The 26041-nt window shown below is 47.6% G+C and overlaps 1 protein-coding gene across 3 annotated transcripts in view; it reads left to right on the forward strand.

Moving 5' to 3' along the window:
* The window catches only part of FBXO10 (F-box protein 10), a 68545-nt gene that overhangs the window by 34344 nt on the left and 8160 nt on the right, over positions 1 to 26041 (forward strand). For all 3 annotated transcript variants that reach the window (XM_059411286.1, XM_059411287.1, XM_059411285.1), the window contains 6 exons: positions 8267 to 8857; positions 11780 to 12613; positions 16923 to 17072; positions 19323 to 19459; positions 23548 to 23618; positions 25378 to 25530. In XM_059411286.1, the coding sequence (XP_059267269.1) occupies positions 8273 to 8857; positions 11780 to 12613; positions 16923 to 17072; positions 19323 to 19459; positions 23548 to 23618; positions 25378 to 25530 (1930 nt within the window). In that variant the 5' untranslated portion in view covers positions 8267 to 8272. The remainder of the gene's footprint in view (positions 1 to 8266; positions 8858 to 11779; positions 12614 to 16922; positions 17073 to 19322; positions 19460 to 23547; positions 23619 to 25377; positions 25531 to 26041) is intronic.

Genomic DNA, 26041 nt, shown 5'->3' on the forward strand with positions numbered 1-26041 from the left:
TCTCTGCCTACTTGTGATCCCTCTCTGTCAAATAAATAAATAAAATCTTTAAAAAAAAAAAAAAAGAAAAGAAAGACTAAAGAATCATGGGGGAAAAGCCATGAATTCTATGTGTTGCTTTCCCCTAACTCTGGAGTTCCGTAGTTCTCATTGATTGGTGAACTTGGTCTTGTGTGGATATTCTTGCTAATCTTCTGGGGGAGGGTCCTCTTGCCCCATGATTCTCAAATGTCTTTGCAGGAGGCAGAATTGCACCACCCTTGCCAGGGGCCAGGCTAAGTAATCTGCTTGGGTTCATTCTCGAGAGCTTTTTTCCTGAATGCTTTCTGTAGAGCTTTGGAGGACAGGAATGAAAATGGCGGCCTCCAAATCTCCCACCCCACACAGGAACCGAGAGCTCAGGGCCCCACCCCTCAGTGTGCCCTCAGAGAAAAGCAGTCAGTCACTCCCGTTTCCCTGATCTCTGGCTGCACTCCATGCTCACCTGGCCTGTGACCAAGCGTTTCTATCTCTGGTGCACAGCCCTGTTTGGAGTCTCCAAACCTAGCAGATTCCCCACGCACTCCCGCGTTGCTCCTCCTGGAGGAGAAGGAGGGGGTCTCTCTGGATCTGCCACTTGTGGGGTCCCTGCTCGAAGAGTAGTGGCCCGACTGTGCCTCAGATCATGGTTTAAGGTAACCCCGAGCCGAGAGACCCTCCTTGGCTCAGTCTCTGTAGCCGGCCTCCCTGCTCCAATGCCTGGGAGCTCTGCCACACTCAGACACCCCTGGTCTTTTTGTGACCCCATAGATCCTGAGACCACATTGTCCCCATGAGGGCTCCCCCCCCTAGTTAGCCTCTAGAACAACATCCCTCACTTCGAAAAGCTCCGATTTTGTGTTTTGCAGCTCTCTCACTTGCCAGGAGCCTACCCCTTCCCCCAACATTCTATCTTCTCATGTATTGCCTCGGAATCACTTCTCCATCCGTCCTACCTTCCAGAAAGTGGTCGATTTTCTGTTCCTAGAATTGCTGCTCTTCTTTTCTATCTCCTATTGAGTTTGTAGGTGTATCTAGCTGAACTCCTGAGACCTAATAATATTTAGGTCTCCTACTCTTCCACCATCTTGCCAAGTACTATCACTCAACTAATTTTTGACAAAAGTGCAAAAGCAATTCAATGGAGAAAGGATAGGCTTTTCTACAAATGGTGCTGGGACTTTTGGACAACCATAAGCCCCCAAAAATGAACTTCAAACTAAGCCTTGCACCTTAATCAAAAATTAACTGTGTGGCCGCAGTTAACATGACCACATTAACATGTGGTCACAGACCTGCATGTAAAATTATAAAACTTTAAGAAAAAAACATAGGAGAAAGTCTTCAGGATCCAGAATGAGGTAGAGTTCTTAGACTTGACACCAGAAGTACAATTCATGAAAGGAAAAGTGTCAGAAATGTAGTGCTAATTTGGTGCTAGCATAAGGATTAACAAATCGATCCATGAAATTGAATAAATCATCCAGAAATAGACCCACACTACTGTCATTCGATTTTGAACAAAGGCACCAAAGCAACCCAACTGGGGAGAGGAGATTCTTTTCCACAAATGGTGCTGGAATAACTTAATTTCAACCACTACTTCATACCATAACAAAAATTAAATCATGATGGATCATAGATCAAAATATAAAAGTTAAATCACAACACGTTTAGAAGAAAATATAGGAGAATATCTTCACAACAAGGGAATTTAGCAAAACCTTCTCGGTTAAAAGGGCTCAGTCATTTGAAAAAGGTGAGTTAGACTTCAGCAATATTTAAAACTTCTCATCAAAAGACACCATCAAGAAAATGAAAAGATAAGCTACAGACTGAGAGAAAATATTCACAGAACATATATTTGGCAAAGGATGTATTAGAAAGTCCTATATTGAATAGTAAAAAGATTACCCAATTAAAAAAAAAATAGAAGATGTGAACACACTCAAAGGGAAATTGAAATATATGTGCACAAAGCATTTGTGTAAGAATACTCCTAGCAGCAGTATTCATAATAGCCCCAAATTGGAAACAGTTCAGTCTTCTGTCTGTACGAGAATTGATTTTTAAGCCTGCAATATATCAATATAGTATACAATGAAATAATTGCTCAGCAATAAAAAGGGATGAACTACTGATACAAGTAACAAAATAGATGACTCTCAGAAAGGTAATACTAAGTGAAGGAAGCCTTAGCACAAAAGAATATGTACTGCATGTTTCCATTTATATGAAATTCTGGAACAAACAAAACTAACGTATGCTGGAAAATTCACAACAGTGTTTGCCCTTTGGGATTTGGGGTAGGAATTGACAGAAAAGTCATGAGGGAATCTTCTGGGGTGATGGTAATATCCTATTTTTGATATGGGTTGGAGTTACACGTGTGAATGCCTTTGTCGAGATTCTGCAGATGCACACTGTGGCACGTCTGTACCATGGAATGCTCCTCAGCTTTATAAAGAAAAGGACTAGTGATGCGCACAACTTGAATGAATCTCTAAGGAACTATGCTGAGCGAAAAAAAAAAAAGCCAGTCCCAAGAGATTATGTACTGTATGATTCCATTTATGTGACATCTTGGAAGTGACAGTGTTTTAGAAATGGAAGACAGGGGATGCCTGGGTGGCTCAGTTGATTTAGCGGCTGCCTTTGGCTTAGGTCATGGTCCGAGGGTCCTTGGGAATCGAGTCCTGCATCAGGCTCTGTCTTCCATTTCTTTTCTTTTTTAAAAAAGATCTTAGGGGCGCCTGGGTGGCTCAGTGGGTTAAGCCACTGCCTTTGGCTCAGGTCATGATCCCAGGGTCCTGGGATCGAGCCCCGCATCAGGCCCTCTGCTCAGCCGGGAGCCTGCTTCCTTCTCTCTCTCTCTCTGCCTGCCTCTCTGCCTGCTTGTGATCTCTCTCTGTCAAATAAATAAATAAAATCTTTAAAAAAAAAAAAATCCATGAATTCATCATAATCGTTTAAACACACAGAGATTGGGTTACCTTCAAAGAATAATGGATGCATGGAACCAATTCATTGTCTTGACACCTGGAAAATGAAAGAGGCCTTTCCTAAGGGTACAGTACAGTGGGGTAACCAAATGGTATTTGAGGAGAAGCATCTCCTAATATAATTGCTTCACCAAAGAAATCAACCAAATGATACAGTTAGAATTCTCACCATTTTGTTACCTCCAGGGAATTCATGGATCTAGGTATTGAGCATCAGTGGACACCTAACATCAAAAAAAAGAGCAACCAGACTTGTGGACATTTGATGATAAGAACATGCAATACCACTTGTACCCTTGCTAAAGGGATTGCACCTGAGTCTGATCAAGCCTCTGATCCATCTGCCAATGTGCAGAGAATACAGAAGCCAGGGCAACAAGGTGAACTCCCCCATGAGAAAGCATGCAGTCAGCAAAATTAAGACAGAGAGTGGTCAGATGGTTGAGCTTCAACAGGCAACTTGAAAAGAAAGGGATGGAAGGGGACCCTGTGGGTGGAATGAGAACCAAACACATACTGAACTAAAAACCTGAGGACAAAAGTAAAACTCTAGAGACTAAAGATGTATACTTAGGTGGTGAAACCACAAAGACCTAAGGAAGTGATACTATGGAATCAGGAGCATGTTTACCTTTGTGGGGAGAACTGGAATGGGGCACACGGGGAAGCTGCTAGAGTAGCTGACAAAATTCTGTTTTCTGATTTTGGTAGTGGTTAGCAGGATGTTTCCCTCATAAAACCAATCTCTATACAAATCACCATGTACTCTTTTTGATTCACACTTTAAGAAGGCTGTGGTAGGGGCGCCTGGGTGGCTCAGTGGTTTGGGCTGCTGCCTTCGGCTCGGGTCATGAACTCAGGGTCCTGGGATCGAGCCCCGCATCGGGCTCCCTGCTCCGCAGGAAGCCTGCTTCCCTCTCTCTCTCTCTCTGCCTGCCTCTCTGCCTACTTGTGATCTCTGTCTGTCAAAGAAAGAAAGAAAGAAAGCAAGCAAGCAAGCAAGCAAGCTGTGGTAGAACTATTCTCAGGTAGCTCTGGGAGGCCAAAAGTGGCACTTGATGTCCAAGGAGAGAGGATGAAGAAAGGCCCTGTGAGCAAGGTGCTGTTGGGAGAGTGATGGTAGGTGGGATGAAGATTAGTGATGAAACTAGAGAAATAGACCGGCTCATAGCTGTCGTCTGTGCTAGCTTTTATCCTGGAAGCCATGGGGAGCTATTGAGGAATTCTAGGCTGACAAGTGGCGTACCCATATTTACATTTGAGAAAGCTTCCCTTGGTGGCTGGATGTGAAGTGGATTGGATGGAGGAGACTGGCTGAGAATCCAAACCAAAGACGGTGAGGCCAGCAACAACTCTGTGACAGAGAAAGGAGAGAGGAAAGGACTGATTTGAGAGTGCTTAAGGAGGTGGAAACACATAATGTGAGAGAATATCTGGGAGAGAGCAGGAGAGAAGTAGACAGAGAAGAAATCAGGGAGGTTTCCCTAGTTAATGACTGGGGTGGCAAGGTGGAAGGTGATGGTCCCATTAACTGGGACATGTAGAGCAGGCCTGGAGAGATGATAATCTATACTATTTTGTAAACTGAGATACAGTTTACATACAATAAGATGCACAGAACAGAAGCCTGCAGTCCAGTGAGTTTTTTCAGATATTTGCATGTGTGTGACTAACACAGCAGTGAAGATGTGAACATTTCCTTCACTCCCGAAGTTTCCATGTGACCCCTTGAAGTGCTGTTCTCATTTTTCTCAGTGTAGATGATTTTGTCTCTTTTTGAACTTCACCTGTATGGAATCATACAATATGTTGTCTTCTGAAACTGGTTTCTTTTGCTTAACATTATTGTTGTGGCTTAGCTGTCTGTTATATATATCAGTAGTTCGTCCCCTTTTACTGCCGAATAATGTAGCATTGCATGTGTACACCATGCTTTATTTATCCGCTCTTCTGGTGATGGACATTTGGGTGGTTTCACATTTTTTGTTTGTTTTACTATTAAGAATAAAGCCTCTGTAAACATTCTCATATAAACCATTGTGTAGATGTCTATTTTCATTTATCTTGGGTAAATACCTAGGAGTGGAATCACCTAGGAGTGGAATCACCTAGGAGTGGGTCATAGCATAGGTGTGTGTTTAATTGCAGAAGAAGCTACTGAACAGTTTTCTAAAGTGATTGTGGTGTTTTATGCTCCTACCAGCAATGTATGAGAATTCTGGGTGTTTCATGAACATCTCGATGCTTTGATGCCTTCAGTGTTCTTTGTTTCAGCCATTGTAGTGAGTGTGACACACATCCCTCTTGTTATGGTTTTGATACAAATCAGGTAATGAATACTAATGATCTTGAACATCTCTTGAACTTGTTGCCTGCTTGTTTGTGTGTGTGTGTGGGGGGGGCGGTTTCTGTTCAAACCTTTGCCTATTTTTTGTTGGATTTTTTAAATTACTAAGTTGTAGGATTTCTTGATACATTCTGAATATGAGCCCTCTGTCTTGTATGTACATTGCAAAGATTTACTCCCATTCTTTCAAATGCCTTTTCATTTTCTTAATGGCATCTTTTGATGAGCAGAAAATTTTAATTTTGAGAGACCAATTCATTATTTTTTGTCTTTTATGATTAGTACCTTTTGTGTTCTCAGAAATCTTTGCCTATCCTGAGGTTGCATATTTTCTTAGGTTTTCTTTTTTTTTTTTTCTTTTTTTAAGATTCATTTATTTATTTTAGAGAGAGTTTGTGTCTCCCCGGGGAAGGGGAGGGGCAAAGGGAAAGGGAGAATCTCAAGCAGACTCCCTGCTGGGCATAGAGTCTGATCTGGGGCTCGATCCCACAAGTTTTCTCTGAAAAAGCCTGAAAAGGTATGGCTAAAGAAGGAGGTGAAGAACAGGAGACACGGGTATCATGGAGACTGCTGTGAATAAAGCAGTGTTCCTGTGAGGAAGTCACAGCTACCAGAAGCCCAGCCTTTGTTCTGTGATGTTTACCAGTCCAGAACGAGGCTTTTCTTCAGCACTGTCAAGGACTTTGGAAAGTCTTACTAGGTGATCATTATAGAGAAACCTACATACCCAGGCCCTAATACTAATCTGTACAGTTAAAGCCAGACCTGTTACAATGAAGCTCAGAATTCTTGTAGACAGAGTCACACATTTGTGCTTCCAGCCTTCCTGAGCCTAGATAGCTGACAGGTATGATCATCATGTTCATAAAACGGAGAGGAAAACCAAGGCCTTTAAGAGGTTAACAACTTGATTACAGTCTGTTGTGAAGTCTGCCTATTTCCAAGTTTAGTTCCTACTTGTCTAGAGACTTTATAGGGTTTCATACTTGGAAGTTGCTCTAGGTCATCTCACACAGTCCCCTTGTGTTTAGGTGGGGAAATGGACACTCATAAATTAGAGGGGCTTTGGCTAGGTTTAAATAACAGGAATTCAAAGAAGCCAACTTGAGCAAAAAGAATTTATCACAAGAATACGGAGCTAGGGACACCTGGGTGGCTCGGTTGGTTAGGCAGCTGCCTTCAGCTCGGGTCATGATCACAGGGTCCTGGGATTGAGTCCCACATCGGGCTCCTTGCTCGGCGGGGAGCCTGCTTCTCCCTCTGCCTGCCTCTTTATCTGCCTGTACTCGCTCGCTCTCTCCCCCTCTGTCTCTGACAAATAAATAAATAAAATCTTTAAAAAAAAAAAAAAAAGAATACGGAGCTAGCTGATGGAATTCAAAAGGCAAAGCTAAAGCTGAGTTTTGGGCAGAGGCTGGAGCCATGACCTGGAGTGCTGAAGAGAAACTGGGATGCCCCTGGTTTCTGCCCTTTTCTCTGTTACTGTCTCTGATTCATTCTTCTCTCAATGTAGACTAACTTCTTCTGCCCCACCCCCACTCTCACCCTGGCAGAGAGAATGGTCACTAGCAACTCTTCCTGAGTTTATAGCTTAGAAAAGAAGTCATTCATTCTCTTCTATTCAGGAAAGAAGACAACCTGATTCTTTTTTCTTTTTTTTTAAGATTTTATTTATTTATTTGACAGAGAGAGGAACAGCGGGAGCAGGAACACAATCAGGGATATTGGGAGAGAGAGAAGCAGGCCTCTGCTTCAAGGAACTTGATGCAGGGCTCAATCTCAGGACTCTGGGATCATGCCCTGAGCTGAAGGCACTTAACTATTGAGCCATCCAGGTGCCCCAGAAGTTGACTTGATTCTAAAATTGCAACTCCTATTCCCCTGGAGACCTCAGTGGCCCATTTGGAGTCAACCAGAGTCCAGCTATTTGCTGCCAAGGGTCTGGGGCATAGTATTCTACAGACATAGCCCAGGGAGCCCTGCATCTCCAAATATGTGGGGTGAATTGTTGGTTGGAAGGGGGAGAGAGCAAGGGGGCAGATGGCTGGGCAGCCAGTAGGGTAGGTGTTTAGATGCTGACAGTAGGGTTGCATCAGTATCTAATAGCAGAGCCAAGACCAAAACCCACAGCCTGTGATCCAGCATCAGTCTTTCCTAAGGCTGCCTTACATGGGAGGCAGTGGAATTTTTTTTTTTTTTTTTTTTTTTTTATTGACAGTGGAAATTATTTGATCTGGTAACAGGAGAGGCAGACAGATGGACATTCACTGCTCAGTTCTTATTCCTATTGGTGTGAATAAATAGAGATCCCTTCCTTGAGAGTCTAGGAAATCCAGAGCTCTAGGACTGTAACAGCCAAAGGTGGGTTCCCTCTGTATTAGTCCAAAATCTTAGTGACGAGTTATAGAAACCCAAATCAAACCAGCTTAAGCAAAAAAGGGTATTTATTAGAAGGTCATTAGATACCTCAGAATTGAAGAAAGAACTGAAGATTCCAGGGCAGCTTCAGGAATCTGGAATCTGTACCACCAGATCTTGTGATTTGTGTTCACTTGTGATCACATTTTTCTTTCTCTTTTTCACGTTTCATCTTTCATGTCCTCATTTCTACTTGGCTCTAGTACCACAAAGTTTTCTCCACAAGTGGGGAACATGGCTGACAGCAGGTCAGGGTCATACCAACAGAGTGTCTGGCCAAGAGAAAAGAGAGTCTTCCCTGTTCACTCCAGCTAGAAAAATCCCAGGGGAGAATTCTGTTTGAGGGGTTGGAGTCCTATGACTGGCTAAGCCTTTTTCCCTTGCATACCCTTGGGGTCAGGAGAAGGCAGGGAATATTATAAGAAAGAGAGCTGTAAGCAGGGTCAGCAAAAACCTCCGTTGTTTTGTGTCTGTCTCCCAGGTGACCATGGAGGCCGGTGGCCTCCCCCTGGAGCTGTGGCGCATGATCCTAGCCTACCTGCACCTGCCCGACCTGGGCCGCTGCAGCCTGGTGTGCAGGGCCTGGTATGAGCTGATCCTCAGTCTCGACAGCACCCGCTGGCGGCAGCTGTGTCTGGGATGCACCGAATGCCGCCACCCCAACTGGCCCAATCAGCCTGACGTGGAGCCTGAGTCTTGGAGGGAGGCCTTCAAGCAGCATTACCTTGCCTCCAAGACCTGGACCAAGAACGCCTTGGACTTGGAGTCCTCCGTCTGCTTTTCTCTATTTCGCCGGAGGAGGGAACGCCGTACCCTGAGCGTTGGGCCAGGCCATGAGTTTGACAGCCTGGGCAGTGCCTTGGCCATGGCCAGCCTGTATGACCGAATCGTGCTGTTTCCAGGTGTGTACGAAGAGCAGGGTGAAATCATCCTGAAGGTGCCTGTGGAGATCATAGGGCATGGCAAGCTGGGAGAGGTGGCCCTGCTCGCCAGCATCGATCAGCACTGCTCCACCACACGCCTGTGCAACCTTGTCTTCATGCCGGCCTGGTTCTCCCCCTTCATGTTTAAGGTGGGTGCCCGCATCCAGATGGGTGGCCTCTCTGGGCCTGACTTGGGCCTCTTCACATGGGTTTATGACCCCATTTTTTTGGAATTGAGGGTTTTGTTATTGTTCCTATAACCCACTCCTCTGAGTTCTGCACCAGATGAGAAATGGGTAAGGGATCAGTAATGATCAACATTCTGCTTTATTTTTGGAAAAACTGTATTAAAAAATAAGCCAAGGACTCAAGACCCAAACTGCTTTGTACTTCTTTCCTTCCACACTGGACAAACTGGCTCCGTGGGTGGAGTAGCTAGGTGGGAAATCCAGGTCCTCGAGTGTGCCACATGGTGACAGGAAGCAGAGAACACTTCGTGCCCAGAGACGGCCAAAGCCAGGGGAGGCTCTGCAGGACCAGTGACCTTTAGCCCGTTGGCCCCACCCTGTGAAGGAAGGTTAGGGAAGGTCAGATTTTACCAGGGGTGACTGGGGAGAGGGTCAGGAAATACCAGCCTACACTTATCTTCTAGGAACACAGAGCATAGCTGTATTCAAAGCCAAGTATTTATTGACATGTGTAGATCCCAGCAGAATAGTCTACAGCTTTACATTGACTGGAAACATTATAGCATCTGGACTTCTAACCTGTTGTAATAAGTATATTGCCACTATGACTACCAGTCACAACACATGGTCTCTCGGGTTAGTAATCATCATATGACCACGGTGCACTTACCATGTGCCTGATGTCTGCTTTCCAGGCATGAGAGAGAGGGGTCGTGCCATCTGGTTTTCTAGATGAGCAAACTGAGGCTCAGCACAACTAAGTGACATACCCGGGTCTCAGACTTAGTAAGGGACAGAACTAGGACCCAAGCCTATACTCATAATCTAGGTGACTTTCCATCTGTGACCTCTATTGTTCCCCACAACAAACAGTGGTGGTAGACAGTACACTTGGTATCCCCATTTTGCTGATCAGGGCACTAAAGATCAGAGACGCTAAGTAACTTTCTCAGGTGGATAATTAGTGAGGTTAGAACTCAAATTCTAAGTACTTTTGAAATTAACATAATGCTGGGTTCCTTGGAAACTTAAAAGCCTGTTTTTTAGGCCTAGAATGTTCAGAAGGACTGATGAACAACTCCTGCGCTGGTCTGCAGACCCTGAAGAAGAGTTTGATTCAAGACCCTTTGATTTTCCTACGACATTCACTCTTAGAGGAATATGTTTGGTTCAGCCTCTCCTTCTCCCTCAGAATCACAGTTGCAGATGCTCGGGGGTGGGGCCTGGCATACAGTAGTGCTCCGTCCATGATCATCTTTTAACTGAAAACAGGACAAGGGGCTAGGATGACCTTGCCTGTAGAACTCAAAGGCCAGGGTGATTTCACAGCGGTTTTCAGGGACTTCTGAGGAAAACCCCAGCAATGGCTCTGCATCTCCAGAGAGCTGGTGTTCATCTACAAAGAGGACCCAGTAAGAGGAAAATGGATTTAAATTGCAGCAGGAAAAAATTAAGTCAGCCATAAGGAAGCTTATAGGGGTTGAGATGAGTAAGTTCTGGGCCAAGCTCTCCAGGGTGCTCACTGCTAGAGAATGTAAAAACGGTTCAGGGGCAGATGTGTCTGGATTACTCAGTGGGATCAGAAAACACTCCCTCATTTTATGGTTCATATCCTTCTGATGGAATTTAGGGTGAAATCTGGAAACAGTTCTTTTTTAGGAATATAGAGTAACTGGGCTTCTCAGCCAGGCTTGGGAGCTAAGGGGCCCGGCTGAGTGGTGCGTGGGATTCAGCACCTCCCCACTTCAGCTGAGCCTCTGCTCTTTGTGTCTCTGACCCCAGGTCCCGGTAGCTAATGTTTGGTCACCTGGCTCTCTCCCTCACTCTGTGTTAGCCGCCAAGCCCCGTATTACATACAAACAGCCTCAGAGAGATGAAGTCCTGTCAGAAGTAACACACTTGAAAGAAGCCAAGCTAGGAGTTCTCCTGTGCAGCCAGACTCCAGAGCCCGTCTTACCTACTGCTCAGTACTGCCCGGCTGTGGCAGCACACCTTGTCCCCATCTTTAGGGACACAGCCTGCTTCCTTTGTTCTGCCCCTCCCCCATACACATATGGGCCAATTGCCACACAGGCAGGACTTTTTCCCAGAACCTGTGGGTGGGCTTCCACACCTGCCTGCCCCAGCCCAGGTAGGGCTCAGCTCCTTGTGGTCTGTCTCCTATCAGCTCTCAGGCTTCTTCCTGGCCCTGTCCTGAGTTTTCAGATGCCCAGCCGGTGTTCTGTGGGGTGCTGCAGGGCTGAGAGAGGGTGGTGAAGGGAAGCTGTGCTGAAGAGGTGAGACCTGGTGAGGGCCCTCATGATCTCACACTTTCTTCATGTAACCAAGACACCAAACCGGGACTCCCTCACCCTTCATGGGACACAGGAAAGTTGTGCTCAATTCCAGCCAGTTCCTGTCCTTCCTGATCTCCCTTGAGTGATGCTTGCTCTGCTGGTTCACCTCCTGTGTTACCGTGTTAACTCCATCTCACCCAGCATCCCTCTGAGCATTCAGCTTCTTCCCTCCTCCCCATCTTCACCCCTCAAAGCTTATATTCTCACTAGACACTCACTGAATATTAGGGGAATTTACTTGAGACTTGAGGTCTTTAGGAAGGGCCCTGTTGCAGAGCGTGAACTTTCCTGCCTTTATCTATTTCCAGTCCCTTTGCGATTGGAAGGAGGGAAAAACAGGCAACTCCTAATTCTCCTCCCTCTGATTCTGAGCCGCTTCCTGTCCCTGACCCCTAAGCCTGGGCTGACACATGCCCTTAGGGAGGAGGAGAACAGGATCAGCCAGATGAATGGCCTCTCCAGGCTCCACCCTCCTTAAAGCACAGAGTACTGACTAGCAAAACAGTTCTTACCCTGTTTCATCTGCTTTCTCTTTTCTATTCCTCAGACAACCTCGGGTCATGTCCAGTTTGACAACTGCAACTTCGAGAATGGGCACATCCAGGTCCATGGCCCAGGTACCTGCCAAGTGAAGTTTTGCACCTTCAAAAACACCCATGTTTTCCTGCACAATGTGCCTCTGTGTGTCCTGGAAAACTGTGAATTTGTGGGCAGTGAAAACAACTCTGTGACTGTTGAGGGCCACCCATCTGCAGACAAGAACTGGGCCTACAAGTATCTAGTAGGGCTTATCAAGTCCTCCCCCAGCATACTCCCCACAGAGGACTCGGACTCTTTAATGTCCCTAGACCTGGAGAGCAGGGACCAGGCTTGGAGTCCAAGGACCTGTGACATTGTCATTGAGGGCAGCCAAAGCCCGACCAGCCCAGCTTCTACCTCCCCAAAGCCAGGCTCCAAGGCTGGCTCACAGGAGGCAGAGGTGGGCAGTGATGGGGAGAGGGTGGCCCAGACTCCAGACAGCAGCGATGGAGGCCTGAGTCCTAGTGGTGAGGATGAGGACGAGGACCAGCTCACATACAGACTGTCCTACCAAGTACAGGGCCCACGCCCTGTACTGGGGGGCTCCTTTCTCGGCCCACCACTTCCAGGGGCATCCATTCAGCTGCCCAGCTGCCTCGTGCTGAACTCACTGCAGCAGGAGCTGCAGAAGGACAAGGAGGCCATGGCACTGGCCAGCTCTGTGCAGGGCTGCCTCATCCGCAAGTGCCTCTTCCGGGACGGAAAGGGAGGCGTCTTCGTTTGCTCCTATGGCCGAGCCAAGATGGAAGGGAACGTCTTCCGGAACCTGACTTATGCAGTGCGGTGTATACATAACAGCAAGGTGCCATCCTAAGGTTTACTCTACAGACCGTGAGGCCGTCCTGGGTCACTAGGAATATGATTTTGATTAATGAGAGAAGGTTCCTGTGGCTATACAGAGGAAGGCTTTGGTGGGGCTGTTTCGCATTTTTTTTTTTTTTAAAGATTTTATTTATTTATTTTTTTATTTATTTATTTGACAGACAGAGATCACAAGGAGGCAAAGAGGCAGGCAGAGAGAAAGAGAGGGAAGCAGACTCCCTGCTGAGCAGAGAACCTGATGCGGGACTCGATCCCAGGACCCCGAGATCATGACCTGAGCCAAAGGCAGCGGCTTAACCCACTGAGCCACTCAGGCGCCCTGTTTTGCATTTTTTTAAGTCTTCTTCATTCTACAACACACTCTTACCTTCCAACCGTCTTTTGATTTGGACAGAGCAGAAACTATTCTTCCCATTTTACAGAAAAGGAAACGGGCCCAGAGGGGAAATGTGACTCAGTCAGGGTCACATAGCTAGTTAGTAGCAGAATTGGGACTAGAACCCAGGTCTTCCAGCTCCTTTCACTATGTCATGATGCTTCTCAAATGTGTCCCCAAGGCCTCGTAGAAGGAACAAGGACTCTTGAGCCTGGATGAGAGAAAATTGAGGGGCACATGATCACGGGCTTTGATCTGCACTGGAGAAGCTTCCCAGAGAGGTATCCAAGCTTTGTAGGATGAGTAGAGGACGGCTGAGGACAATAGTGTGCATGGGGCGAGAGGATGTGGAGTGTGGGCATTCCAGACAGCCAGAACGTTCTGTGCTGGGGCCTGGGTGTGCGGCTGTATGCTGAGGATGAAGGAGTGGTTGAAAATGAGGCAGGGGAGGTGAGCAGAACCCACCTTGCCCCGGGCCTGGAAAGCCCATTTGAGAGGCACTGGGACTTGATGCTGAGAGCGGTCCGTGCTGCCGCTGGTGCCATCATGATCCTGCGGGCTCTTTGGAGTGCTGCAGGACAGTCGACACAGGAAAGGCTTCTGGAAGGAAAGACATGGCCTTTTAGAAGAAAGCATGGTCTAGCTCCTGGGTTTGAGTCTTACCTCTCCACTGACTCACCACGAGCATCACCATCCTCTTCTGTCAAATGGAAAGAAGCCTCCCAGTCTTGCGTCTCTCGCTGGGGCATTGTGAGGGTCCAATGCCGTAATACTGGTGAAGCGCCTAGTAAGCTCCAGGGCGTCGGGCGCATGTCACGGGAGGCTTGCAGATCTCCGGAGGCTGGGATGGCTGACAGCAGTCACATTTCATTGCGTTTGCCCAGCCGCTTCCAAAGAGGGTCTGAGGAGGTGTCGCCCTGAAAGAACAGTGGAGTGCTACTTGGAAAATAAAGAGAACGGTCAGATCAGAGGACGGGTGACCGTTTTGCCCTCAGGTACCACTATGATAGGATCTGGTCTGAGCCCCCAGAAGGGTCTTCCCTCTTACATAGTTACTAGGAGTGTGGCTTCCAAGTCAAATTCTGGCTCTGCCCCTTGTTAGCTGTGTGTCCTTCGGACGAACGGTACTATCTGCCTTCAAGGAGGGGTAGGGATTAACTGGGGTCACAGAAAGTGTTTCTGGCACAGAGCAAGTGCTCAACAGATGTTTCTGTTTATTTTTTAAAAGCGTTATTACAGTCCCGTGTGAGAGGTGCTGTGGGTGGCGTAGGAGCCCAGCCTCAAGGAAGGGTTTCCTGGAGGAGCAGTGCCTGGGCAAGGTGAGGCTGTGAGACAGCGGAGGTGTGCCTGAAGGCCAGACGAAGGAAAGGACACCACACGTTCACGCAGCCGCAGCATGAGCTGAGGGCTGCTGCAGGAGACCGGGGAGCCAGCAGGGTCAGCCAGCTGAAGCACTGACTTCTCGCCACAGAGACTGGAGTCTGCCGTGAAGGCAAGGGAAGCCCACAGGTTTTAGGCAGAGGAGATCTGTGGTCAGATCTGTATTTGGAAAGCTTATCTGTCAGCTTTCTGGGGGACGGAATGGAGGAGAACGAGACCGGGGGCAAGATCGGTGAGAGGCAGTGGAAAATTGTGGTCCAGAGATGGAGAGGAAGGGACAGGACATTCTGGAAAGGTAGAAACGAGGGTTTTAGGAGGGAGTGGTCAAAGGCATGAGGCCTAGGTTTCTGGCCTGTGTGGCAGAGGCAACAGCAGGAACATAGGAGGTTAGGGTATGGAGACAGAGATGCTGAGTTTGGGGCATTTCCAGCATCTAGCAGAGATGCTGTCTGGTTACCTGGTTCTGGAGCTTTGGGGAGGGAAATGCCATGCCAGGCAGAATTGGGAGCAGATGGTAGTTGGAAGTCATCGAAAAGGAGAAATGCAAAGTTATAGAGCCTTACTTGTAGCATTTTTAAACTATTGTCTCCAGCGGCTTTTGGCAGGAATTGTGCAGCCTATAAATTCCTAGTGAGTTTCTAGAAAAGCACCTAAGAAACTGATATTCAGAATTTTTGACGAAAAATTCATGCATCTCTGGTTTAAGAGTAAGACTGGCAGAAAGAGCCCAGTTGCTTCGGGCACCAAAAAGAAACCTAGTGTTTTTCTTGCTGTTTTGTGTGTCCTGTATAGAGACTGAAGTCAGTAGCACTTATATGTGGAGATGAACATACCTCTTCTTTTGCCAGGCCTTCAGAGGACCAGGTTTGGGGTCAGTCTAGTGAGGATTGCACTGGTTTATGTTTTGCTTTCATTATCCTCCGCCTACCATAGGCTTCATGTTCTTCATCTTCTGCCAGTTTGCCAGGAGGCTTTGCTCTGCTCCTCAGAGAGGGCCGCCTCCATGGCCTTGCCCCCCCTGCAGCAGACTGCTTTCAGTTGTGGCTCTATGCCAGTGGTAGGCTTGCTGTCCTGTACTGCTGTGCTATATCTAGTGAGTCTTGGAAGTAGCTACCTCACCCCCAGCGTGAAGGGGCCTCTATTGATAAGGGCCGAGGTGGGGGGTTTTCTTTCCCTTCTTTGAGAGTAGCAGGGTTTGGTGCCCTTCCCCCAGCCGCTTCAGCCTTGTTGGGCAGGAAGCTTGGGGAGAAAACTCCAAGGGGGGCTTAGTGCTCTTTCCACAGTGGCTGTGCTAGTTTTCCCCATGCCTGCACCATGAGGGAGGCTGTCCCCAGTCTTTCCCCGTGAGCACCTAGCAAGACCCCTTGGAGAAGTGAACAGACCTGCCTACTCGCAGAGTTTCCGCACCCTCACTCTAGTTCACACTTGGTCTAGTTCGCTAAGACGCGTGGCTGGATTCTTACTGGTTACTGGGGCACCTGCATCTGCGAAGGCAAGCACGGGCTCACAGCTCGTCTCCCAGGAGGGGCCTGTGGTCCTTGGATTTCAGGCTCGTTGGTTGTCCTGCCACCTCAGTTCTCTGATGGGTTCCAGAAAGTATGTGCTGTTGTACATTATCTGATTCTATCCTTGGAAGTGTGGGAGCAGTGAATGCTCTACCGCCTTTCTCTATCCTAAATAGAAGGCTTCTCTTGAATCACACTTCCGTTCTACTTTATCTCTCCCAGTCTTTTATTCTAGTGTAATCTATCGTTAGTAGCACATGGTTTATCCTAATATGATATATTTTTACTATGAATACACAGTTGCTTAAAATAATACAAGTTTATTCTTTTAATATGCTTATTAAATAGGGCAAGGAAATGCAAGTGGCAGTACATGCCCTTAAATGAGCTGTATGCTGGGTTGTGGTACTTTATTTAAGGGAGGCCTCCCTATACCAATACTCCTAATGTCTTGTAGTTTAGAGTATCGGTGGTTTTTCCACCCCTGGATCATACACCCAAGAAAGATTCAGAGTGGACAAGAGTAGGACTCTGTCTTACAGAGTGGAAGAGAAGGTAGGTTATTCTCGGTGTTTTCTCAGGCACGTGAGTTTCAGCAAAGACACATGTGGGAACTTGATTCCATTCATTGTAGCTGTGCCCTTGGAAACTGGGGAGATCTTCATGTAACCCCAATCCACATAGAGTTTGAAGACCACCAAATCCCTTCTTCTCTGAGGGCCCCTTCCATCCCATCATTCAATTATTCTGCTTGCAAGTTGTGAATACAGGGCACAGGCCAACCTTCAGTCCAGGTTTTCCTAAAAAACAAACAAGCACACAGCTCTGTGGTTGGTAAGGAGCCTGCCGGGCAAAGCTAAGCAGGGCACAGAGCTCACTCTGCTCCTGGGAACACACAAGGTGGGAAGAGGCAGTCCTTGCCTGCGGGCGGAACAGCAGATGGTAAGAAAAGGACTCAAGTGTTCCCCAAGTGGTTTTTTTAAAAAACCTATGACAAGAAAACAAATGACTTTCTCGTTTCTGCTTAGATCGTCATGCTCAGGAATGACATTCACCGCTGCCGAGCGTCAGGCATCTTTCTTCGCTTGGAGGGCGGAGGCTTGATCGCTGGGAACAACATTTACCACAATGCGGAGGCAGGCGTAGACATCCGGAAAAAGTCCAACCCACTCATACTGGTACTCCTCTCTGTCTTCATGCTCTTTTCGGAGTGGTGCTTGGTTCTCAAACCTTTTCTAAAATTATTTAAATAAATGTTGCCATCTTGAGCTTATTTATTTTTAAAGACTTTGAGAGAGTGCAAAAGGGGCGAGGGTCAGAGGGGGATGCAGACTCCCCGCTGAGCAGGGAGCGCAGGGAGCCTGATGCCCGGACTCTGGAACCATGACCTGAGCCGAAGGCAGATGCTCAACTGACTGAGCCACCTGGGGCCCCACTATCTTGAATTTATATTGCTTCCTCTTTTCAAGTGGCTCATACCTTTTTCTCTACGTGTCTTTGTGACTGTGCCTCGCTCTTTCTGTATTAGGAATGGCTTTGAATATGTCACCTCTCTTCAGTCTCCTTGTCAGTAAGAAACAGGACTGGGTAGACAGGGAAATTTCACAGAGCACATTCTCAGCCCTGACAGGCTCTGGTTGGCTTTGAGTTTGATGAAAATAAAGATATATCTGCCCCACCAGACATCTGGATCAAAAGTCAAGCACCAAGTTAGGTCATTTTTCATTATAAGAAGGACATTTAAGATACTTAGTTCTGAAGATTCTTTGTTTCATGGGTACTGTGAGGTCATGTAAGTTTGATTTTACACCATCGCGAAAGCCACTTAAGATGGTAGAATATGGGGCCAGTGATATGAGAGAACAGCCCCTTTTTCTACTCTGGGCTTCCCCGAGAGACACATTTCCTAGGAACTAGGAGATGTGTTCTACTTCTCATGGGCTTGAAAAAATAATAGCCACCCTATGCGTAGTGCTTATTGTTTGCCATATACTGCTCTAAGCACTTTGTATATATTTACTTATTTATGGCTTAATCTTTTCACAACGCCTTGTGGTAGAATTGCTGTTATCCCCACCTTACAAATGAAGATACTGAGGCACAAAGAGACTAAGGATGTTGCCCCAAATCATACAACAAATGACAGAGCTGACAGTTGGTCTGACTCAGGGCTGATGTTCTTGACCCATTGTATCAGACTGCCCTTGCAAAATGCAGATGAAGGAAATTCCTAACTATATTTAAAGACCTGCCTAGCCAGTGTCCTCTTTCAGCCCCTCCTCTCACTGCGCTTCTGCTGTGCAGCTGGCGTCTGATGCACAGCCTTGGCTGAAGAAATTATTGCCACTGTTGCCAGAGAGATGAGAGGAGCTTGCCTCCTAGGGACAGAGGGGACAGGCAGGTTTAGCCAAGGGAAGGGGGTGTTCTGTTTCTGCCCTGGCTTGGAGAAAGAGAAAGGGTGTGGGGGATGGAAATGCCACTGCTTACGCTTCCCTCTCCGAGCTTTCCAACCCTGTGAGGGAGTTCTGTTAGACAGTGGTTGCCTGGGTTGAGTCTGCCAAATCCTTCAGGAGAAAATCTGGAAAGTGAGTAAGAATAGGAGAGCTTACGGTGTGGAACGTTTTCAAGCAAGCTAGAACTATGTTTTTGTGAAATCATTTTGGAAGAGAAACCGCTAACTTCCTGGTTTAAGTACAGGAATGTATTTAGGCTGTAAATTAGCATTTTGTTATCATTTTTTATGATCTAAAATTTTGTCCCTGTGCAGAAGCAGGTAACTGGGAAGCTAAGTCTCATATCTGGCTCTGCTGCACACTGTGTGACCCCGGGCCTGCTTCCCCATTCGTACAAAGAGATATTTGAAATAAATCTAAGGGTCTTTGTAGTGCATACACCCTCTGTGATCTCATGCCCCGTGGAACAGTGAGCTCCCCAGAGCCGCGCCATTCCACAGGCTCCCTGAATGGGAAGTGAGGCATAGGAGCCATGGCTCTCCCCTTTCCTTGAAGGTGGCCCAATTGGGATGACACATGGCCAACATTGTCGTGTAGTGGGGTGCTCCCTTCCCTGAGAGGTGGGCTCCCTGGCCCCGGGGTGGTCCAGGCTGGCCAGATGATGGGAGGAGGCAATGCTGGTGGAGGGTGCTCTGGAGGCTCAGCAGCGTTCAGTGGCATGCTTTGCGGGTACAGAGCAAGGGGCTGGTTGGTGAAGGCGCCTGTGTCCAGATTGTCCCTTACAGCTGTGCATGTGTGCAGGGGCCAGCAGCATGGTCCGTTCACTTAGTCCCACGTTAACAAGGGGTCTTCAGCAGCGCTGTCCTCTCTGTAGTGTGTGTTCACCCTGGCCCAGCTGAGGGGCGGCGCTTGGGCACTCAGCTTCTTGCCGACTTGTCTGATCTGTCTTCTCTGCTGTCTCGTGTTCCCTTGCAGTGTAACCAGATCCACCACGGCCTTCGTTCTGGCATTGTCGTCCTCGGCAATGGGAAAGGTATCATCCGGAACAATCAAATCTTTTCAAATAAGGAGGCTGGCATTTATATCCTGTACCATGGAAATCCAGTCGTGAGGTATGTGTGCTGTACCTGGGCCATCCTCACCCGTGGTCCCTTCTTTCCTCTCCTGTCTCTCTCTTTCCTGCTCCCTGGCTTTCCTCCATTTGAAAACATTTCTGTTTATGAATATGGCTGTCTAGGAGAACAAGCGAAGACCAGACCCCACCCTCATCCCACTGTAGTAACGCAAGTGCTTTCATTTGCGTTCCCTTCCAGTTCATGGTGTAGCCATTCCATTCAGCAGACATTACTGAGCACCTCTGATAATGGTAACGAAGGTGTCCCCCTCCCCCGCAGCTTACTCTAGCATGGGGGACACGTGGGACCAGACATAACTCTAAGATAGAGATGGCATAAAGGTTTGAGCTTTCAGACTGACAAGTCTGTTGGGTTGAAAGTGGCCACCTAGGATGTTTTGTTAAGATCCGGCCTCAGCACAGAAGCATGCTGTGACTGACCAGCGGGGCGAGCTGTAGGTGCGAGGGGCAGGGGCACCGCCGGCACCAGGGAGCTGCCATCCCAGCTCTCGCATGCGGCAGACTGTGACAGATGCTATCAAGGGAATCCTTCTACCTGGGGGTGTGGGTTGGCCTCGTTTCCAGGAGTGCATGAGAGTTGGACTCTGACATCTGGGTAGCACATGGACCGTCACGGAAGTGGGGAGTGGACATTCCTACTAAAGTAAACCACACAAGCAATGAGACCAGATTCAGGGCTTAGCTAACCGTCCACTGTGGCTTGAGAACACGTCTGACACGACGTGTTAGGTCTTGCTTTAGGAAAATAACTGGCTCAGGTGTGCAGCAAATATATTCTGAAGTGGGTTTTTTTCCCTTGATTATTCCATATGCATTCTTCCATATTGTTGTGTGGGCTCCATCAGTTTTAGAAAGTTTCAGAACATTCCATTGTTTTGACATTCCATTATTTTTTGGACCAGTCCTAGTACTGTTAGGCAGCTATTTTCACCACTGTTAAAGCAGCTTCTAAAAACAGTTAGTGGTCCCAGAGCCCTTTTCCCATCTTTGCATGTGTAGGTGTATGTGTTTGTCCGTTGTTATTCCTTTAACACACATTTAAGTGTTTACTCTCTATGTAAGGGGACAGTGACGTAGTGTCTAAGAACAGTCTCTGCTCCATAGAATTTAGTCTCATGCTGAAGACAAACATACGAATAACCAGGAGGGGAGACTCACCAAAATGGGTGCTTCACTAGGCCTTCGTGTAAGTACCAGAGGAACCCGACACAATTCCAGCTAGGCGAGTCGGGGAAGGGCATGAGGGGAGCTGACACTGAGCTGTGGGTAAGTCGGATTTTGTGGCCAGGAAGATGGTATTCTGGGCCCAGCGGCAGTGAAATTTAGCGTGTGTCCTGGAAAAATGGGAACAAATGTGTGTCTTCCACAAGATGCGGGGGCGGGGGGGGTGAGTAGATCAGCCTACAAAACAGGCTCCTCCTGGAACACAGAACCTCAGATATTGAGTAGGATATGCAGCATAATGGCTTTCCAGATCATCCATTTCCTGATCCGTGGAGCCTGTGAACATGTGCTCTTACGTGGTAAAAGAGAGGTTGCAAATGTGTTCATCAAGGACCTTGAAATCAGGAGCGTATCATGGATTATCCAGGTGGGCCCAGAGTAATCCTCAGGATCCTTAGAGGGAAGCAGGAGAATGAGCTGGGAGGAGGAGGTGGGACAACAGAAGCAGAAGTCAGAGGGATGAGGCTTGAGGCCAAGAAAGCTGGGAAAGACGAGAAATGGATTTCCCTAGACCTTCCAAAAGGAACACACATCTGCTGACACCTTGATTTAGCCCTGTAGGACCCATTTTGGACTTCTGACCTCCTAAACAAGAAGGTAATGAATCAGTGTTGTTTTAAGACACTGCATTTGTGGTAATTTGTTATAGCATCCCTACACCAATCTGGGGAGTTTGGACTTGACCTTGTGGGTGCTGGTAACAGTTGAAGAATTTTGAGTAAGGACTGGTTACAGTCAGATTGGTGTCCTGGTTTTTCAGACAGAATCTGTGTGAGGGGCGCCTGGCTGGCAGGATGGTGGGAGAGTGTGATCTCAGTCTTACAGCTGTGAGCTCCAGCCCCACCCTGGGTATAGAGAACACTTAAAAGTAAAAATGAGATCTTTTAAAAAAAATAACAGCAACAATGACAGAATCTTTTTGAGAGAATACGTTTGTTTTTTTGTGATAGAAGGTGGGGGTCTGGGGGAGGGTAAGAATCAAGTTTGAGATCCCTGAAGTGGCCTGGATAAGGCAAACCACAGGAGTTTCTTTGCCTGCGAGAGTTGTGTTACCTCTTATGTTTCTCTTTTTGCTTTGGCTGCAAGGAAGCTCAGGGCTCAGTAGGGCTCATCCTCAGTAAATATCCCATCCTTGGTTCTTAGAACAATCATCTGTCCCCTTTTCCTAAACGTTTTCTGATACCTCTTTTATCTTTATTTTGTCCTCCCTGTGTACACACACATACCTGTTTCTCCAAGTGGCCATGGGGTCTTTCTAAAGGTAAGTGAGAGTTAAAGTGAATAGTGAGAACCCACCGCCCATGCATTTGCTTCTAAGGCACAGCTTGCAGAAATATGGATGAGGCATGCCCTACCCTTTGGGACAGTCTCTGACTATGAATTCCAGAAGCCCACAGTAACCATCTGCTGATTGAATTGTAACCAGATCAAAGTACACTCCAGATCTAAGGGCAAAAATGGCGATGTTTTTAACAGAGGATTTCACTTGTTCAACTCAAATGCATGGTGTGGGCAGTTGACATTTGGCTTACCCAGCATCAACATAATTTGCTGGGTATTTTTCCCAAGGACATAAACCATTTGGATTCTGCCCTCAGAAATGGAAAGCTTAGCTAAATCCTGCTCCATGAAGTTCTGTGGGGTGCCAGGCCCTGTATCAGGCTCTAAAGAGCCAGGTGAATTCTTGGACCGAAATCCAGCCACATGACAGGAGTTGGGAGGGTTGCCTCCCAAGACAGGAGGCAGGTACCCTTCCAGGAAGAAAAGAGGTCACAGCATTCCTGTCAGTAAAAATAACAGAGCAAATGTGTGTTCTCCAAGGATAACCCAACTGTGCTGATGTCTGGGTGTGACCGGCCTTGTTTTAATAGGAAACTCAAGTTGCAGAGACTGGGAAGCAGTGCATGTCCTTCAGATGCTCGGGTTTTTCATTCACAAGGCCTTTCCATGGCTCTGCGATTCTCTGAACAGGAGCGTGTTTTCCTGTATCTTCCTCATGTGGAGCCAGCCCATGAGGTTTCATGTTGGTTACACATTCTTTTTTATTTTTTTATTTTCGCACATTGTCCAGTATTCTTAAAACCCCATTTTTTTAAATCCTGCTTTTCTTCTTTTAAGGCATGTCATCATTTTATGTTGTCATTTGGTGCATAGAGGTGATGGTTAAGGTAACGGGAAAGGTCACGAGTAGCTGTTGGATACAAACAGAAGATGGTAGGGTCTCTATACGCAGAGAACAGATTCAGGCTTTGGACACAAATCATGCCCAGAGAAGCTTAACACAGTCTCCTAGGAATTTTTGATGACACTACCACGACTTGTCGCCTGTGCACCACAATGACCTGTGTTTCAACTGGTGTTTAAATGTGAGTGATAGTCAGGAGAGGCCACAGAAACGTGAATATCATTGTGCTTGTATCGCCTAGTTGTAGCTTTAGTTCTGGATCAGGTTGTCTCTAGGATAACTGACAATTTTTTAAATGCCTGGCTTTTAGGACTTGAGAAAATACTTTATGCCCCTGTGGACTTGAGTCATCTGGGGAAAGCCACAAAAGAAAGAAGTCACCTTAGGGTTGCCTGGGTGGCTCAGTCAGTTAAGCCTCTGCCTTCGGCTCAGATCATGATCCCAGTGGGATCAAGTCCCGCATTACGCTCTCTGCTCAGCGGGAGCCTGCTTCTCCCTCTCCCTCTGCCTGCCACTCTGCCTACTTGTGCTCTCTCTCTGTCAATCAAATAAATAAAACCTTTAATAAAAAAGAGAGAGAAGTCCCCTTGGGCAGGCATTGGCTTTGACACATGACATCGATCTGGCCTTACTCTCTTCTTCTTCTTCCATTTTAGTGGGAACCACATTTTCAAGGGCCGTGCAGCTGGCATAGCAGTGAATGAGAACGGCAAAGGCCTCATCACAGGTAGGAGTGGGAACTGCCTAGAGCTGTAGCCAGCTGAGCAACCAACAGCCAAGCCAACATCCCTGACCTTGCTGCCAGCCAGTCCTTCCCCTTGACAGACTGGCCGCTGCCTCTGGCTAGTGAACGAGCACTCTGGGACGCTGGCCCCATGCACTGGCCCCACTTGTCCCAGAGAGGGGGTATCTGTCTGCTCTTTGTCAGGCCCACTGCTTACAGATCTCCCTGGATGGCTCACATAACACTGTCAGAAACACTTAGGACACACAGACCGAACCCTTCTTCTTGTCTTTTCTATGGACTTGTGCCTGCTCTGGAGCCCCAGCCCCTTTTCCCCGCTGCCGGGCTAACTCCTTCAGGTCTCAGCCTACATGTCCCTTCCTCGAGGAAGCCTGCCCTGCCCTCCCGTTGCGCACACACTCACTGTACCCAGCAGGCATGCTCTGTAGGACATCTTACTTTATTTGTGGTCTGTGTAAGGTCAGTCTCCTCTTCTGTAAGGCAGCAAATTCTCTATGACCAGGATCAGGTCTATGTAGTACATGACCATAGGCTCCGCACAGAGCATAGGCATACCTGGGGCATGAGAGACCGGTCCAGTCCAGTGCAATCCCTCTGACTGCACCCATATGTCCTTCATTCATCAGACATTCATTGAGCACACACTGTATGCAGGAGCTGGGGATACAGCAATGAACAAAACAGAATCTGTGAAACTGCTGCCTTTGGGTTCCTGCTGTCAGGAACTGATATTTTAGGAGGGGAAAACAAACAAAACAACACACACATACACACACAAAAGAAACATATCTGAGTGATAAGTGCTTTAGAGATTAAATCTCTATATAATTAACTCTATATAATTAACTTTATATATTTACATAAATCTATGTTATATATATTTTATTTATAAATATATAATATGTAAGCTATATATAATTTATTGAAATTAATTAAAATAAGGTGATGTGGGTATTTAAGATTGTGTGGTCAGGGCAGGCCTGACCTGAGAAGGTGACATGTAAGCCAGACCTGAGTGATGGGACAAAGCCTAGGGAGAGAATCAGAATTCCATGCAGGGCTGCCTGTGGAACACCGTCAGTATGCCTGGGGAGCAGGGAGATCGCTCGTGTGACTGGGTATGGTGAAGGGGGCAAGGGGTGGGATGGGGTCACAGAGGCAGGAAGGGACCAGTCACACAGGGTCTCCTGGGCCATTGCACTCCAGTCCCAAGAGCCTGAGAGTCTGCCCAGCCATCGTGCCAGGGGCGTCAAGGTCCCAGCACAAGCCCCCCGACTTGTGACTCCCAGAGAAGTGGTGGATGAGGAGAGGAGAAGAAAGCTGTGGTCAGTCCAGAGCTGAGACTGAGAAGGACCAGCTTGTGCCTCCCCAGGCTGGTGGGGGAAATGGCTGGAGTCTGCCTCAGCCCTCCCAGAAACAGCCCCCAGGACAGGCAACCCTGCCTGGCCTTGGTCCAGGGGCTCTAAAGCCAGTTTATTTTTAGTCATTGGTCCTGAAGGCCACTAGATACAGTGGAACCTAGAGATATAAGAGAGCACAAGATAGTTAGAGATGTTGCCCTTGAGGAAAGCCCATAGCGCTTGGGTCCTGAAAAGTCACACAACAGGCAAGATTCAGAGTGGTGACTGCTGACAGTGCAGCCTGGGTGTCCTGGTTCAGAAGGTCCTTTCTCTCAGCTGTCCCAGTCTTCCTGGCCAGTGTGGGTGGCCCTTGGTCTTGATCTCTCTTCTGCCTCTCCTAGAAAACGTCATCCGTGAGAACCAGTGGGGAGGCGTAGACATTCGCCGCGGAGGAGTCCCGGTCCTCAGGAGCAACCTCATCTGCTTTGGCTACTCAGACGGTGTGGTCGTGGGGGATGAAGGCAAAGGACTGATAGAAGGAAACACCATCTATGGTGAGGCACGTTCCCAGGGGGTGGGGTCCGGAGTCCGGCCCAAGCAGGGAGGCAGGAAGCCCAGGTTCCATCTCTAGCTGGTGGATCCTGAGAAAGTCACTGCCTGTCCCTGGGCCTCAAAGATGCCCTGAAGGACAGTGTCAGTCTCAGGCCACAGACACACAGCCCCTCTCAGAATGCAGAAGCCTCTCCTAAGCCCCCTTGTGACGCATGGGGTCAGCCAAGCAGGGAGCTTCATCTTGATTTAAAATAGCAAAAGGTGGGGGTTGTGTGAGGACAGGGCCATGTAGGCTCTGACACGTGGGCATCTACCTCTTACCCTTTGTTCTGCTCCCGAGAACTAGAAATATAATGGGAGAACTAGGATAGCCCTGGAAAGGAAACTGTTCTCACTCATGCTGTGCCTTTGAGCAAACCTTACTCTCTGGACTGCATCTCTAATAGTCACGAGAGCTAACGTGGGTTCTCAGCTAGGTGCTTTAGCTGCACATTCCGTCATCATGACTGCCTG

The sequence above is a fragment of the Mustela nigripes genome, chromosome 9 (assembly GCF_022355385.1).
Source record: "Mustela nigripes isolate SB6536 chromosome 9, MUSNIG.SB6536, whole genome shotgun sequence".
Taxonomy (NCBI): Eukaryota; Metazoa; Chordata; class Mammalia; order Carnivora; family Mustelidae; genus Mustela; species Mustela nigripes.